This window comes from Planococcus citri, chromosome 1 (assembly GCF_950023065.1).
Source record: "Planococcus citri chromosome 1, ihPlaCitr1.1, whole genome shotgun sequence".
Classification (NCBI taxonomy): domain Eukaryota; kingdom Metazoa; phylum Arthropoda; class Insecta; order Hemiptera; family Pseudococcidae; genus Planococcus; species Planococcus citri.
In genome coordinates this window covers 40,868,380-40,881,942 of record NC_088677.1, presented here as the reverse complement: position 1 = coordinate 40,881,942, position 13,563 = coordinate 40,868,380, and the positions used below count along the sequence as shown (strand labels likewise).

General features: G+C 33.8%; 1 protein-coding gene across 7 annotated transcripts in view; it reads right to left on the bottom strand.

The window, feature by feature from the left end:
• The window catches only part of ush (Zinc finger protein ush), a 107,014-nt gene that overhangs the window by 7,152 nt on the left and 86,299 nt on the right, over positions 1 to 13,563 (bottom strand). For 4 of the 7 annotated variants that reach the window (XM_065344803.1, XM_065344802.1, XM_065344805.1 and 1 more), the window contains 3 exons: positions 7,961 to 8,374; positions 3,207 to 3,296; positions 2,396 to 2,497 (listed from right to left, as the gene is read on the bottom strand). In XM_065344803.1, coding sequence (XP_065200875.1) covers positions 2,396 to 2,497; positions 3,207 to 3,296; positions 7,961 to 8,374 — 606 coding nt within the window. Of the gene's footprint in view, positions 1 to 2,395; positions 2,498 to 2,953; positions 3,179 to 3,206; positions 3,297 to 7,960; positions 8,375 to 9,592; positions 9,721 to 13,563 lie in introns of those variants that run through there. The other 3 variants (XM_065344806.1, XM_065344804.1, XM_065344808.1) reach the window with 3 other exon arrangements.

Below are 13,563 nucleotides of genomic sequence, written 5' to 3'. Positions count from 1 at the left end.
AGATATGTAATTTTGACGAATTTTTTGATGATTTCAGATAAGTAATTTTGTTCATACTATTCTAAACTTCAATAATTATAATAATTGATTTTTGCTTCATTTAGCTAATTTTATCTTGATTTTCAACTGCAGATATTAATGTAGATATTTTTATAAAATTCTGTTATTTTCTGATAATTTTAAGCAATTTCCTAAGCATAATTTGCTCATTTTTTGTGTTGTGAAATGAAATAATTATGCAACATTAATACCTATTTCATGAACTTTTTGGCTATTCTTCAACAATTTGTATACCATACCTATTGCATCAATATTTTAATAGTTTCGAGTAATGTTATTCATATTTTTGTCAATATTTCTGATTTTTCAATTAGGTATCATTGAATACAATTCAGATGAAGTAGATTTTTCTCGATTACCAACTACATATTTTATACATTTTTTCCAATAAATTTCAAACAGTTTTGTTCACGTTTCTGCTTTTCATGATTTTATTGCAGCAGTTTTGCATCATAATTCAACAAGTTTTCATCGCTTACAATAATTGCTAAACCACTTGATCATTTGCTTTCGTTTACAAACATTTTTGCCGGTTCCTTAACCAACAAATTTTTCAGTGTTTCTCGAATTTTCTTTCATTTCAATTTTTGATTTTTTTTACACAAGCCAACGACTAGAAATTCAATTCTCTATAACTTTTACACAGCTCTTTCCAATTTTTTGATAAAACAATTTGCTTCATCATCATGATGAGCTTCAGTCTTTTATAACTTTGAAGAATGAGTGAAAAGTGATTCAACGTACAGCATAAGTAAGTATTGTACATGCACACTGTATACATCTTATGTTAGTGCTTCGGTTACATATTATGCAGCCATGGGATTACATTTCCTAATCTTAAATACCACAATCATCAAGTCAAATAATCATTTTCAAGCACATCACGTGTAAAATGCTTCAAGTATGCAGCAGCATTACCTACTCAACATTTTTACGTTCAATATGTAATAAGTTTCATCAAATGCCACATTTTTTTCAAGCCAGGTGTACCAATAAACAATTTAAACAAAATCCTCGATATCTTCCCTAGTTTTATACCTTATCTTTTTTTTTAGGTTTACATAAAGATAACGATTTGCGATTAAGTAAGCGTATCTAAAATCTTCAACGGATTTAGAATTTTTTCGTAAAAGAATATTTACTTATTCTAGAAAGGTAAATGTACTGATTCCATCAGGCAAAAACTTTCGGTACAATATCATATTTCAGTATCTCGAATCAAATAATACCTATACCTGCGCTTATCCTTAAAGCCCAAATATACCTACCTAAAATGCTTACAATCGTTCTTCGAGTGAAAAAATGGACCCATAAATTTGTCCACCATATTGTAAGCGATTAGTGCTCAACTGTTAACTGGTGCTTGACAAATTTGATAAAATGTGGGTTCGTGTTCGTATTCGTAAAAGTTAAACTAGATAAGTGAAAAAAATCGACTCGATTGGGTTCAATTTTTGCGCATGTGTAGAACCAATACACAATTTACATGGAATATGTTTTATCATTGGTCACACCTTTTACCACGTGTCCACCACTACATAGTTGTAGGGTTACCTAACATTGTTATCAGTGATTTATCAACACGTAGGTAGGTCTAGGTACACCTACTATTGTTTTTCGTGCGGCTACTATTGACTATCTAACTATGACTACCTTACCTATACTTTGAATATAGTGACTAGAGCGACACCTAAATTTGCTAAAAGTCAAGTCAAGTAATGTTTGTTTTTAACGACATATATTTTTTTTTTCAAAAACAACAAAGAAATGTTATGGTTTTACGCAGTAATGGTCAGTAGTTTACATTGCACGATAGAGACGTCACTTCGCCTTTGTATACAATTTGCTTGTGCTCAGGAGAATAAATTCGATCATGGAACTCAGTTTTTCTAAAGCATACAGTACATAAGTGTATTTCACGTAGAAATAGAAAAACAGCATTTCCAAAATTTTTGAAAATCCAAAAATTATTTTTTTAAAGTGAATTACTAGAAACTCTCAAATCTTGCCTTGGTAAAAATCTTTGATCGCTTTCAGAGAAATCCACAACAAGAAAATTGGCATAACTATAACCACTCTTAGTGCCTTAGCTATGAAACCAGAGCACTTCTATCTTCTGGTAACTCTCATTATCGATGGGATTTATACTACAGCGATAGTTTGATTGTTGAAAATTCAAACGAAAAATGAAAAATAAATACCAAAAAATTAACTATTTGCAAAAAAAAAAAAAAAAAAAAAAAAAAATACTAAAAGACTGCACTTTGCCCAAATAAGATCGAGTGAGTAATGAGTATCCTACTAGGCTACAATTAATTATTCATCAAAAACTTACCTTTATTAGATTTTTTCTGCCTATGAGAACAATAATAGGTTTGATGAGCTTCCAGGGTACTTAAAGAACTGAATTTGATTCCACAAGGAGGACAAACAAATCCTGGAACAGAATTCAAAAAACAACATGAAATTTCGCGAAACATAACATATTATCATAACAACCCTATCAAGATAGGCATTCGTCTTCTACAAGTCGAAAAACTTTCATTTCGAGGAAAGAAACTCAGAAAACCAGAAGTAATTAACATTTTAGGCGATAGGTAGATTGCTATAAATTATATATGCACAACATCGACTTTAAATTAATAATCGTTTCAGTAATAGCATGCGATGCGGTAACATATTCTACCGAAATTACGTTTCACTTATCAACCCCGATATAAACGCACATAAATTTCGAATTGATTACAACACTAGGTAGATGGGTAGGTAGGTAGGTAGGTAGGTAGGTAGGTAGGTAGGCAGGCAGGCAGGTAGTAGGTAGCTAGAGACATATCTACATTAGAATAAAATCGTCTTAAAACCAATGCAAATTTCCTAATTCCGCTGTATTTACCGATAACAATTTTCTGCACCGTTGAATACATATCTTCATACTCGTTTGGGTTATATTACTCGATCAGCACTTTCAAAACACCGCGCCGCGAAATCAACAATCGACTTTTACCGAACAATTTTTCGACACTTTTTCCGTACTTACACGTTTACCACACTCAAACGCAAAATAATTTTTAAACCGTAAAAAAAACGCACTAGGTAAGTAATGCAATTACAACGCTCAATTATCTCTTCAATAAATTTTTTTTTACCTTGTCTAGTGTCCAACGACGTTTCAGTTCTAAAGCGAGCGTCCGAAGCTGCGTTTATCACTGTCGGGTAATACCTGGCCCCCGTTAAAGCTGTAAAAAAAAAAAGAAAGAAACGGAAAAATATTTCCAAGATTAGATTAGGCGACAGTAAAAATTTTAAGTATACATATGTGTACCTCTACCTATATCACGTTGGTTTTGTAGTGCGCTTGTGTGAGTACATGTGCGCGCATACACATACATATATGTACTGTACATCTACATAAAACTTACATGTGTTTATTGGGAAATAACAGATAAAAATTCTATTTTGTTTATCAGCGTGAGTCACGCATTTACAAACACATGTATCACGTTCATACCTGTGATGCCTACCTTTCATTGGTTGGTAAATTGCGTTGCGTTCGAAAAAGCACACGGTAAGCGGTTCCCTAACTTCGAATCGAATGTATCGCCGGAAAATTTCTGAAATAATTCTCACAAATGCGGCGAATGATTTCTTCGAATTTTGAGCGAAAAAAAAAAATTCAAATTTCATAATGGACGCGTAAAACGCGACGGATAGATATGATAAAAATTTTACAAATATACCAACGTAAACGACCATATCTACCATCGTATTTCTTTTTTTTTCGTAAGGTCACCTTAGCCATTTTGAATTTCAAAAAAGTACCTATCTTGATTTGAGCTAACGTGTAAAAAAGTGCTCAAAACTTCAGATAAGCTCGTTTCCACAAGAACAGCCATTTTTTATTTCATTCGAGAAATACGATAAGTTACACATTTTGTTGTAATTATTAGGTAGGCTAAGCTGAGAATCGTCCGTCGAAAAATTCGCAAACATGAATTTCGAATAGAAATTTTGAGGAGAAAATTGAAATTTTGCTTGAAAATCGATCTCGAGAAATATTTATGTTGGAAACCAAAATTTCAACATCTTGGGTCATTAGGAAGAAGTCCTGTAATCCAACAAAAGATATAAAATTAAAAACTGCTCGGGATGCGAAAATCCACTTTTTTCAAATTTTCAAAGAGGTAGGAATAGATTTGAGAAACCCATGTTCACAAAAGGGACATCTTGAGCACCCATTGCATGTAATACTTTTCAAGTTTTAAAGGCGCGAGTAAGGTTTGGAAAGTCCATCAGAAGAGTTTGAAATGTTCAAAACCTCGAAAAAAAACATCACAGATATCGAATTTCAGCCGCTTAGAACAATTGGGATGAACTTCATCAGCGATGACGTAAAATTGAAATCCGCAAAACCAGCTCACCAATTCATTTGTTTAAACCCAGAACGGAGAGGGCGGGAGTTGAGAAATCTATGAACATATATTTTCAGGAAGAACATCTCTGGACATTCTAAAATCGATAAATTTTAGCCTCAAAAGTTGAATCGAAAAAGCTGAGGGCATGAGACAAGGTTTCCCGAAACGGAAAATAGGAAAAACCTGATTTTCTCTGTTTCTATAGTTGATCTAAAACACTGATAAGAAGTTGTAAATTTCCTTCTCAAGGCCCGAAATTTCAGTTTTGGGGCAAAAGTGAGAATCAAGGAAGTTGTAACATCTACAGTGAGAACGATCATTTTCGAGTTCAATTTGAAATTTTAATCCATTGAAGGGTTGCAAGAATATATGTAAGTAAGTAACTAACGGCTCGTGTTGATGACTTTTTTATTCTTCGTCTTAATCTCGAATTAATAGAAAATAATTGGGCAGAAAATAACCAACATTTCTTGGAGAATTCATTTCCATTTTCCAGAGCAATAAAATACAACTGTGCGAGGGATGAGAGGACTCAATCGTATAAAAATGCATGTTGAAAATTGGGGGACTATTTTCTTTTCAATCTTATTAGTTTTTCTTACTCTCCACCGAGTTTGAAAAACAGAGTTTTCAGGCACTTCCCCCTTAATTTTTTCGCAATTTACAATTTGAAGTGCACCTCGTATATTGACTGAAATTTGTGATTCCCTCGCATAAAGTGTCTTTCATAAGAAAATCAAAATCTGTTCAAACTATTTTACCATCTTTAATTCTTTATGCATGCAATTTTAAAAAATAATATTGAAAATATCAACTGGGACTTTCAATGTACAGAACGTGTAACCCTTGACGAGTAAGAGTAATCAAAGTGTGAACAATAGATATTTTTCCTTTTAAAAAAATTTGCTAATTCTGCACAGAAAAAATACTTACTGGGTCTCTCCATAGAAGCAGATTAGTGGATCTGAATACCCTAATCAAATGGTCATCTGTTAGCCTACGGGTATATGTTATACTAATTAGAATTTGTGGTAAAAAATCTAAGGAGGGGCCTAAATCAAATGGAAATTCGGTAAAATTTCTATCCCGCGTAATCAAGCCCCCCCTCCTTTTTTTGTTTTGTTTTTTCCCCAATTTTTTTCATCAAAAATCTGCTTACATTAACGTTGATGAATATTTTTTCAACGCCCTACATTCAAATTGGTCCCAACATTGATCGGAGAAGAGAAATTTTCAACTTCAAGCAGAAAAAAAATTAATACTGCGTGAAAATTTTGGGAACCGGTGAAACAATTCTGTTAATAGAATAATCACGGGACACATCGCATTATCGTCAATATCTTAAGCTTTCGGTATAAAATTACCTCTCTTGATAAAGAACTTTTTACAACGGGTTGATAAAAGTTGATGAGTGAGTTTTAATACATTATTCTTTTCCTATCAGTTTACATTTATCTGTTTGCTTTGCTTATCGAGTGAAGAATAATAAAAAATCGATGATACTTTTTTCAATTTCAGACCATATTTTCCGTCAACGTGTCTATGCGATTTCATAAATCGAAAAATATCTCGGATTTTTATCCCGATCTGCCTAAATGATGATAGCGATAATGGAATTTTCAAATAAATTATGACGGGTACGCGCCTGAAGATGTACATATAAAATATACCTAGCTGTCTGTGCCTAAATAAATATGACTGAGTAAGTGTACTTGAGAATTAGTAATTCAATACACACATAATTATTATGTATGTAGGTATTCGTTTTCAATTCTAGACGCAATTCAAAAACTCTAAAGATTTTCAGAATAATGTAAAATTGAAATTGTTTGTTCCATGTAATTTGAAAACAAACTTCTTGGTGCGTTTTTAAAATTCACGGATGACAGGATGGAGATAAAAAATCAAGAGAAAAGTAAAATTCTCATCAAATGTTTTCGGAAAAAATTGAACAATACTTCTTCCTTTAACCTGGATAATTTCATTTTTAGGTACCTATACTACAGATTTTTCAATTTAGGCATAATAGGTACATTTTTCAAATATTTCAGAATAGGTGATAGGCCTAAATATGAACTTCAGTAAACCAGCTGAAATATACAGTTCTACATTATGTAATTAGGTGTATTTTTAGTCCACACCTTATATTTACAAAATACACCTACTACATACATACATACAAGTATTCAAAAGAATCACTTCATCTGTCAATATACAGCCTAGCATGTGTGTGTATCTTTCTACCATCTACCTCTCAAATAATCAGCTTGAAAAAGTTTCCAAACACAGAGTCGATTTGAAAATACCTATACCTACTCCTGCCTATTCAGCTTTATTATTTTCAAATAGGTAATTGTTTGCAAGGTTGCTCATTGTTTTTGCATGGTTCTATAGAAATTAGCCTAACATGTTTACCATTAAAATACGACTACACGTTGAGAAAATTCGTTTTTACAGTATCTTCGCGTATATACTTATAGCGAATTCGTGATAACAGTATTTTCGTAAAATACTCAAAATATTCAGGACAAAGTTATCTTCTTTTACGAATGTCGTCGTTGAACTTTCAGCGATAATAGTTACTGGTGAGTGTTAACTTGATAATTTCAAGGATAAGACTGAAAAAATATATTGATAATGTAAAAATTATTTCCATGGAAGTTACCATACCGCACCACGCCAGAAACAAACGCGTTTTTGTTTTCTTTCACTACCAATAGGTAGGTTTAAGTACATTAAAAATTCATAATTCAAACAATTCATCATACGTTTTATACAAATGATAAGGACGAATTCACTTTCATTTGAAAAAATGGCTTAGGCTAAATCAAAAAAACTAGACGAGACCGGACGAGAGTTAGATAAAAGACGTCGGGGGTCGAAATCAATAGCTAATATATGATATAGGTAGGTATACTAACTGTAAATTTCATTAAATATGTACCTATGTTTAACAAGCCTTTTAATATTCTTTAACATTTTTTAGGCTTACTTATGTTCCAAGACAAATTAGGAGATAAGACAAGTAGTATTTAAGATCTGAGTGCGCGAAGGGCGAGTTGAACTTAAGGCGTAAAATTGATAATATACCTATTGCCTGCATTATAAATATGTAATGATTTAAATATTTCGAAAATTGAATCATAAACAAAAATCAAATAAAGGTTCATTCTATAAAAGAACATTCAAAAAACTTTCAGAAATAAAATTGAAAAAATATGATTTTTTGATAAGATTGATTCTACGTCTTAACTGCGAATTTAAAGAAAACTTTATTTCAAAGAAACCATAATTTGAAACCTTCAAGTATACTCCAGGGATTTTAAGAGTCAATAGGTCATTAAAAATTTTCACCATGTTCTTTCAATGTGATTCACTCTCCTTTCTCTACAATATTATAACAACCCAACATCCTAGACACATCTTGGGCGATGAAAATCGCCAACAAAGTATATTATGTATTATCGAACCAAACTATAGCAAATTACCTGATTGTAACGATTGAGGCAATACTCCTAAATATTCTTGCTCGTTTACAGGCGTAACGCTGACTGGTGGACTGGCCACGGGTTCATTTTTTATAACAATCGATGCGATATTTTTTGTTTCCGTATTGGAATCGGCAGATTCCGTCGAGTTGGCTTTTTTGATAACCGATTCTGATCCGTCGCCTCTATCAGCGGCGGTCGAGGTTTCGGAATCGGACGAGGCTGGTTCGATTTTAATCGTATGGGTCTGGAGCGAAGCATCTTCTCCATTTACTTTGACATTCGATTCGACGCTGCGACTAGACGAAGTTTCGTCTTCGTTTTCAGGTGTCGCGGTGGTCGTTTCTTTGATTACCTCTTCCAACGAAGTTTTACTTTTATCTTCTTCTTCGTTCCAAGTTTCTTCCTCGCCGGCTGTAACAAATAAGACGTAAATTAACCAATTAGATTTCGGACGTATTGGACTAACACTACACTATAGTTTTCACCTTCCTCTAACCCTATCACCTCATCGCTCCAACACCCTCTCATCTCATCTCGAGAATCTCCAGTCTTATTTCGTTGGTTAATATTTACCTCTATTGATGGAATATTAACGAAACCGTGGGATATTGCTTAATAAACTACATCCGCGATAACTTATCTATAGTACACCGAGTGTAAAAGGGTAGCCAACAAAATTAATAGGTATTCGAAGCTCGGAATAGCGGGTGTTTTCGATGTACACAGTCGATAAATACGTGATCCAAGTAACGAAACGCCAAAGACAAAGAGAAAACAACTAGCAACCGCGTTCGAACGAAAAAGACCCGACTACCCGCGCCTCAACACCACAGAAACCAAGTCGGAGAGTGTACGACAATAATAATTAGTTTAAGGGCTCGTTAATAAGTTCGCGATAACACGGTGAGATAACGCATCAAGAAACTATATTAGTGCTATGTTCCCTCTCCTCTCAAAAGCCCTTCTTCACCCGTCGCATGTAACCTTCCCTTCAACATGTTTTAACCCAATCAGACTATGTTAGATTTCAAAAACGTAGGTATCGTTGCATGGCTTATCTTGTATTCATCGCTTGCATCGCGATGAAACCACGATCGTCGTACAATCATTTCAACGCCTTTTTTTACCCACAGTTTCGCACTTTTTAATGCAAAAAAATTCGTAACTTTATATTTTATATTGGAAATTTTCATTTCAATTCGAAATGAAAACGCGTACATATAAGTTACGTATTTCAAAAAGCAATACTTTACCGCACTTTCAAACACCTTCCACTATTGGTTCCCTTCATACGACAAGTTATGTGAATTAATTAACACTACTGACAAACATCACAGGCTAGGCTAACGGTGCAGTAAAAACAAGATACTCGCATTACACCAAAGAGCATCTTTGACATCGAATTCTAAAATGCTTAACGTCATTATTTTGAAGAATATCTTCATCGATAAAATCTATTGGTACCGCGTGTTCGATTGCGGGAGATCTATCGACCAAGAGCAACTGGTTATTTGTTATGTGGTAGTTTTTTTTTTTTAAGGATATAAAATGTTGGGATTTTAAGCCCGCAGTGTGTATGGATGTACCTGTACAAATACAAAATGCAAATGCGTTGTAAAGTCTTCTTACCTGTGTAGAAATCGTCGTTTATTGGTGACATCATCATTAGTTTCGTATTTTCGGCCTCTGGTTGATTTACACTTTTGGAAATACGTCGCCAGGTCGATGCATTATTAAACACATTCCTACTTGATTTTCGTATCAAACTAATGCATTTCGATTTTTAAAATCTTTAGACGCATCGCCACTCAAGATGAAGGTTTCTTCAATACCTAATCGGTTATAATGAACGCCTATTCTCAATTGTTTATTCCGAAAAAATTGCAAATTCGATGGGTACAATAATTGTAGAGCTGGGAATGAAAAAGGACAAAACGGCGCACTTCAAAATGTAGAAAACACAGAGGAGACCGGAGGGAATTTGTGAAGGGCGAATAAAATTTTCTAGGTCGACCATGTTTTTTTATACCTACCTAATATGTATTTTTTAAATATAAGAGAATTTTGATTTAAAAAATAAAATTTTGGCGTCTTGACGAGAGTAACACGTTTTAAAAATGATGTCCCGAAATTAGCGCGAGCATATCTCAAAAACACGAATTTCTAATCACCCCCCCCCCCTCATTCTCTTCGTGTGTTCCTTCGACACATCGCTAACGAGGAGGAGAAGAGTAGATAAGATGAAAATGCGAGTTCTATCGTATGTTCCAGTTCCACGAAGGGATAAAAAAGAAAGATGAATTAGCAAACATATTCACATCATCACACCCGCATACAATAAAACTATTCAACGAAAAAACACCTTCGTTAAAACTTCTCTTATTGAAATAAAATTTTGCCATTGAAATGCATCTTACATATTAAAAAGTCACCTCTCAACTCGTTGAGTCATAAAATTCTAGGTAAGCAAAGTAGGTATACACTTACGTACGAGTATACTCTCAACAGAGTTGAATCGTAAAAGTTTCGAAAAGATATGAGTATTTAATGCGCGAACATCATTAACAAATACTATACGATTTCAATAAAAATCTATTAAACAGTTAAAATCCATTCACCTACGCCAGGTGAACCGATATAAAAAAAAAATGCTAAAAAATGGACAAATGTATACAGTCATAAATCAGCTTATACATGTACTATACGAGTACCATTTTTAACCAATTATCACCGCCACCGATACCGCTGTCGCCACTCTCACAAGACCCGAAACCGACAGCCATTCGAATTATTCAAGTAAGTAAGCACCTGAAAACCATCTAATTTACTAATAAATCTCCTCGTACGCGTATCAAGTACCAAAATAATTTCGTAGACCGATGTATCTTTATTCCTATGTCCGAAATTTGTTCGCTTACAAAATGAACGTGTCTTATCGCACACATGACGCGAATTTTCTAATACAATTTACCATAAATCAATGGCTGCGTCGTGTATCGTAGAAATACATGCAAAACGATAAAAAATTGTACCCGCGATAAATAACCAGAAATGTATCGTTCAATGATGTAGGCTGTAAAGTGGTCAGCGGCTGGGACCACGTTGCGATAAGAGAAAAATTGTATCGAAATACTTACGAAAAAGTAAAAGGAAACACCTTCGTAACTGCATTTTGCCCTTTTTAAAAATTTAAAATTCTGAAAGATAATGAATTTTTAAGATTTTGCACTTATGAATAGAACATGGAAATTGGACCACATCGTCAAACGAGCTAACGGAGCCAATGCCCATGTGTTTTCAACAATTTAAACCATTTGTAGGTATATGCAGAGGAAAAGGAGTAAGTAATTCTATATTCAAAAAATGAAACTTTCAACCATCAACTCAAGCCATAGGTAGGTAAAACGGTATATTATTGAGCTGAGTCTTCAATCTAACAAAAATTGCTTCAATTATGGCAGAAAATTATCAAAAATCACATTAAGTATCAAAATAAGACGAAATTTTTCAAAAATTGCATAAAACGTTATAAAACTTGAAATATTTAGTTGGCTGAAAACGCAACAGAATATTAGTTGAGATCAAAAAGAACACACCTAATATACATATAAATATGTACCTATTGCAAATTATTGATCGAAGGATTTTTTCCAAGTTACCAAAAGTCTGAAAAATCTCGTTTGATATAATTATATAAAATTCCATTCAAAAAATCTGATTTCAACGTCTACCCTTCCTTTTTTCAGGAAGCCCTGTCTTCCGACAGTTCCGGCTCATGTATAAATTAGAAGTTCAATAATTAAGATACCTCTATTAATTTTATCTAATTTTTTATTACCTGCCTAAATTCTCGAATAAATGGACTCAAATCTACACATCGATACAGCCACGCTAGATAATTTTTATGGCCCGAAAAAATTCTTAATAAAAAACGTGTAAAATCTGCGCTAATCTAAATACCCCCTACATGCTCTTTTCCGCGGTTCTCTTCAATAAGCATCTACCGTCGAATTTTGACGAGCAAAACCACATTAAGTTATCGCCAGTTCGCCACCGTGTTGGCGAGTTGATCAACCCATTACGAATGGAATTTTCATTTAGGTTATATTAACTCGGTTCAAATTTATTAGTCGCTCTGCTGCCATTTATGAATATTTTTTTTTATTTATTTCACATGCCAACAATCAAGCATTAAACCACTTTTTAATGAATCCTTTATCTGCACAATTTATCGAACCGTAGAAAAGCAGAAAATATTAAGATAAGCGAAAAATGTTGCGCATCTGTTTTAAAAGTTTTAAAATGATATTATCGTCGTCATCTCGAAAACATTATTATTTATCAAAATATAGATAATAACTTTTTCAGTGTTAAAATAACTTATCTTAGCCTACCATCTTAGGATTTTTCAACCACCTTAACGCCATCGCCATCATTGCCGCGCTGCGCCCTTTTTTTTCACTCATTTCTGTTCTTCGAACCAACACTTCTATCCGCATAGCACCTGAGTGAGTGTAACTCACACACCTAATCGATGTGTAGATATAGTGAATCCGAATTAATTGGTGTTTACGATTGAGCAGTGGTTTTGCATTCGGAAGATGAAAATCTTCGAAACTTATTAAGAGGTAATTAAGATTAAATGTAATAAATACTCGTCTAATTGATACTGGCCGAGTTCAAGGTTAATTCTTTATATTTCAATCAAATAGGTTCATTTAACTACACGCGTGTTTCTTTTCTATTTTCAGTAACTAACGCTCCAGGGTCACACGAAAATGACGGAAAAATTTCCCACCCGTTTCTCTCACCTAATGAATATCCTTTCCTCTCTCCTTCGAAACAATTTTTCCTTATCTGTTTTGATACCTACTCGATAGTTTTCACCAAAGGCTTTTTTTCCGTGTGAATGACAATACTTACTTTGTTTTAGTTTAACTGCATTTGCGTAATTATAAGGTTTCTAAAGCGTGTAAATGTACGACAGATACATCTGGTTCTATCGTCCGCCAGCAGCACATCATTTATTGTCCGGTCATTAGTATGCAGTTGTCATCTTGTTCTATTACTTGTATCTGTCATTAAGGACACGCCGATGTGCTCTTATCAAAGAACGAATAAAAACTCCGCCGCATTTACGTCTACCTACTGCCTACCAATCGTAGCGATCGCGAAAGCACGCATAGATTCGTAAAATGCCAAACCAGGAATACACACAGTCGAGAGATACCTACGTAAATTGTACGCGTATGACGAATACATACGTAAGCACGCCAAGAATATACGGGTATTTTCTCTCTGCTCCCTCTCACACACCCTCTCACTATGTAACATGCTATAAGACAGGACCATGAAGACTTTAGAAGGTTATGTTTCGTTTGTTCTTCAATTTAAAACCACATGGCTACTTAATCTCTATTCTTCATCTATGTTACTTTTTATCTGGTTTCGATTTATTCTATTTTTTTCTCCTTTTTTACTCTTTCTCTCTCTCTGCCTAGTCTTGACCAGATCTGATTTCTTCCCTACAAAAGATTTATAATGAATGACAAACAAATCCTAGACAAAGAACCGATAACGCCTTTCCATGTGATTTTTTC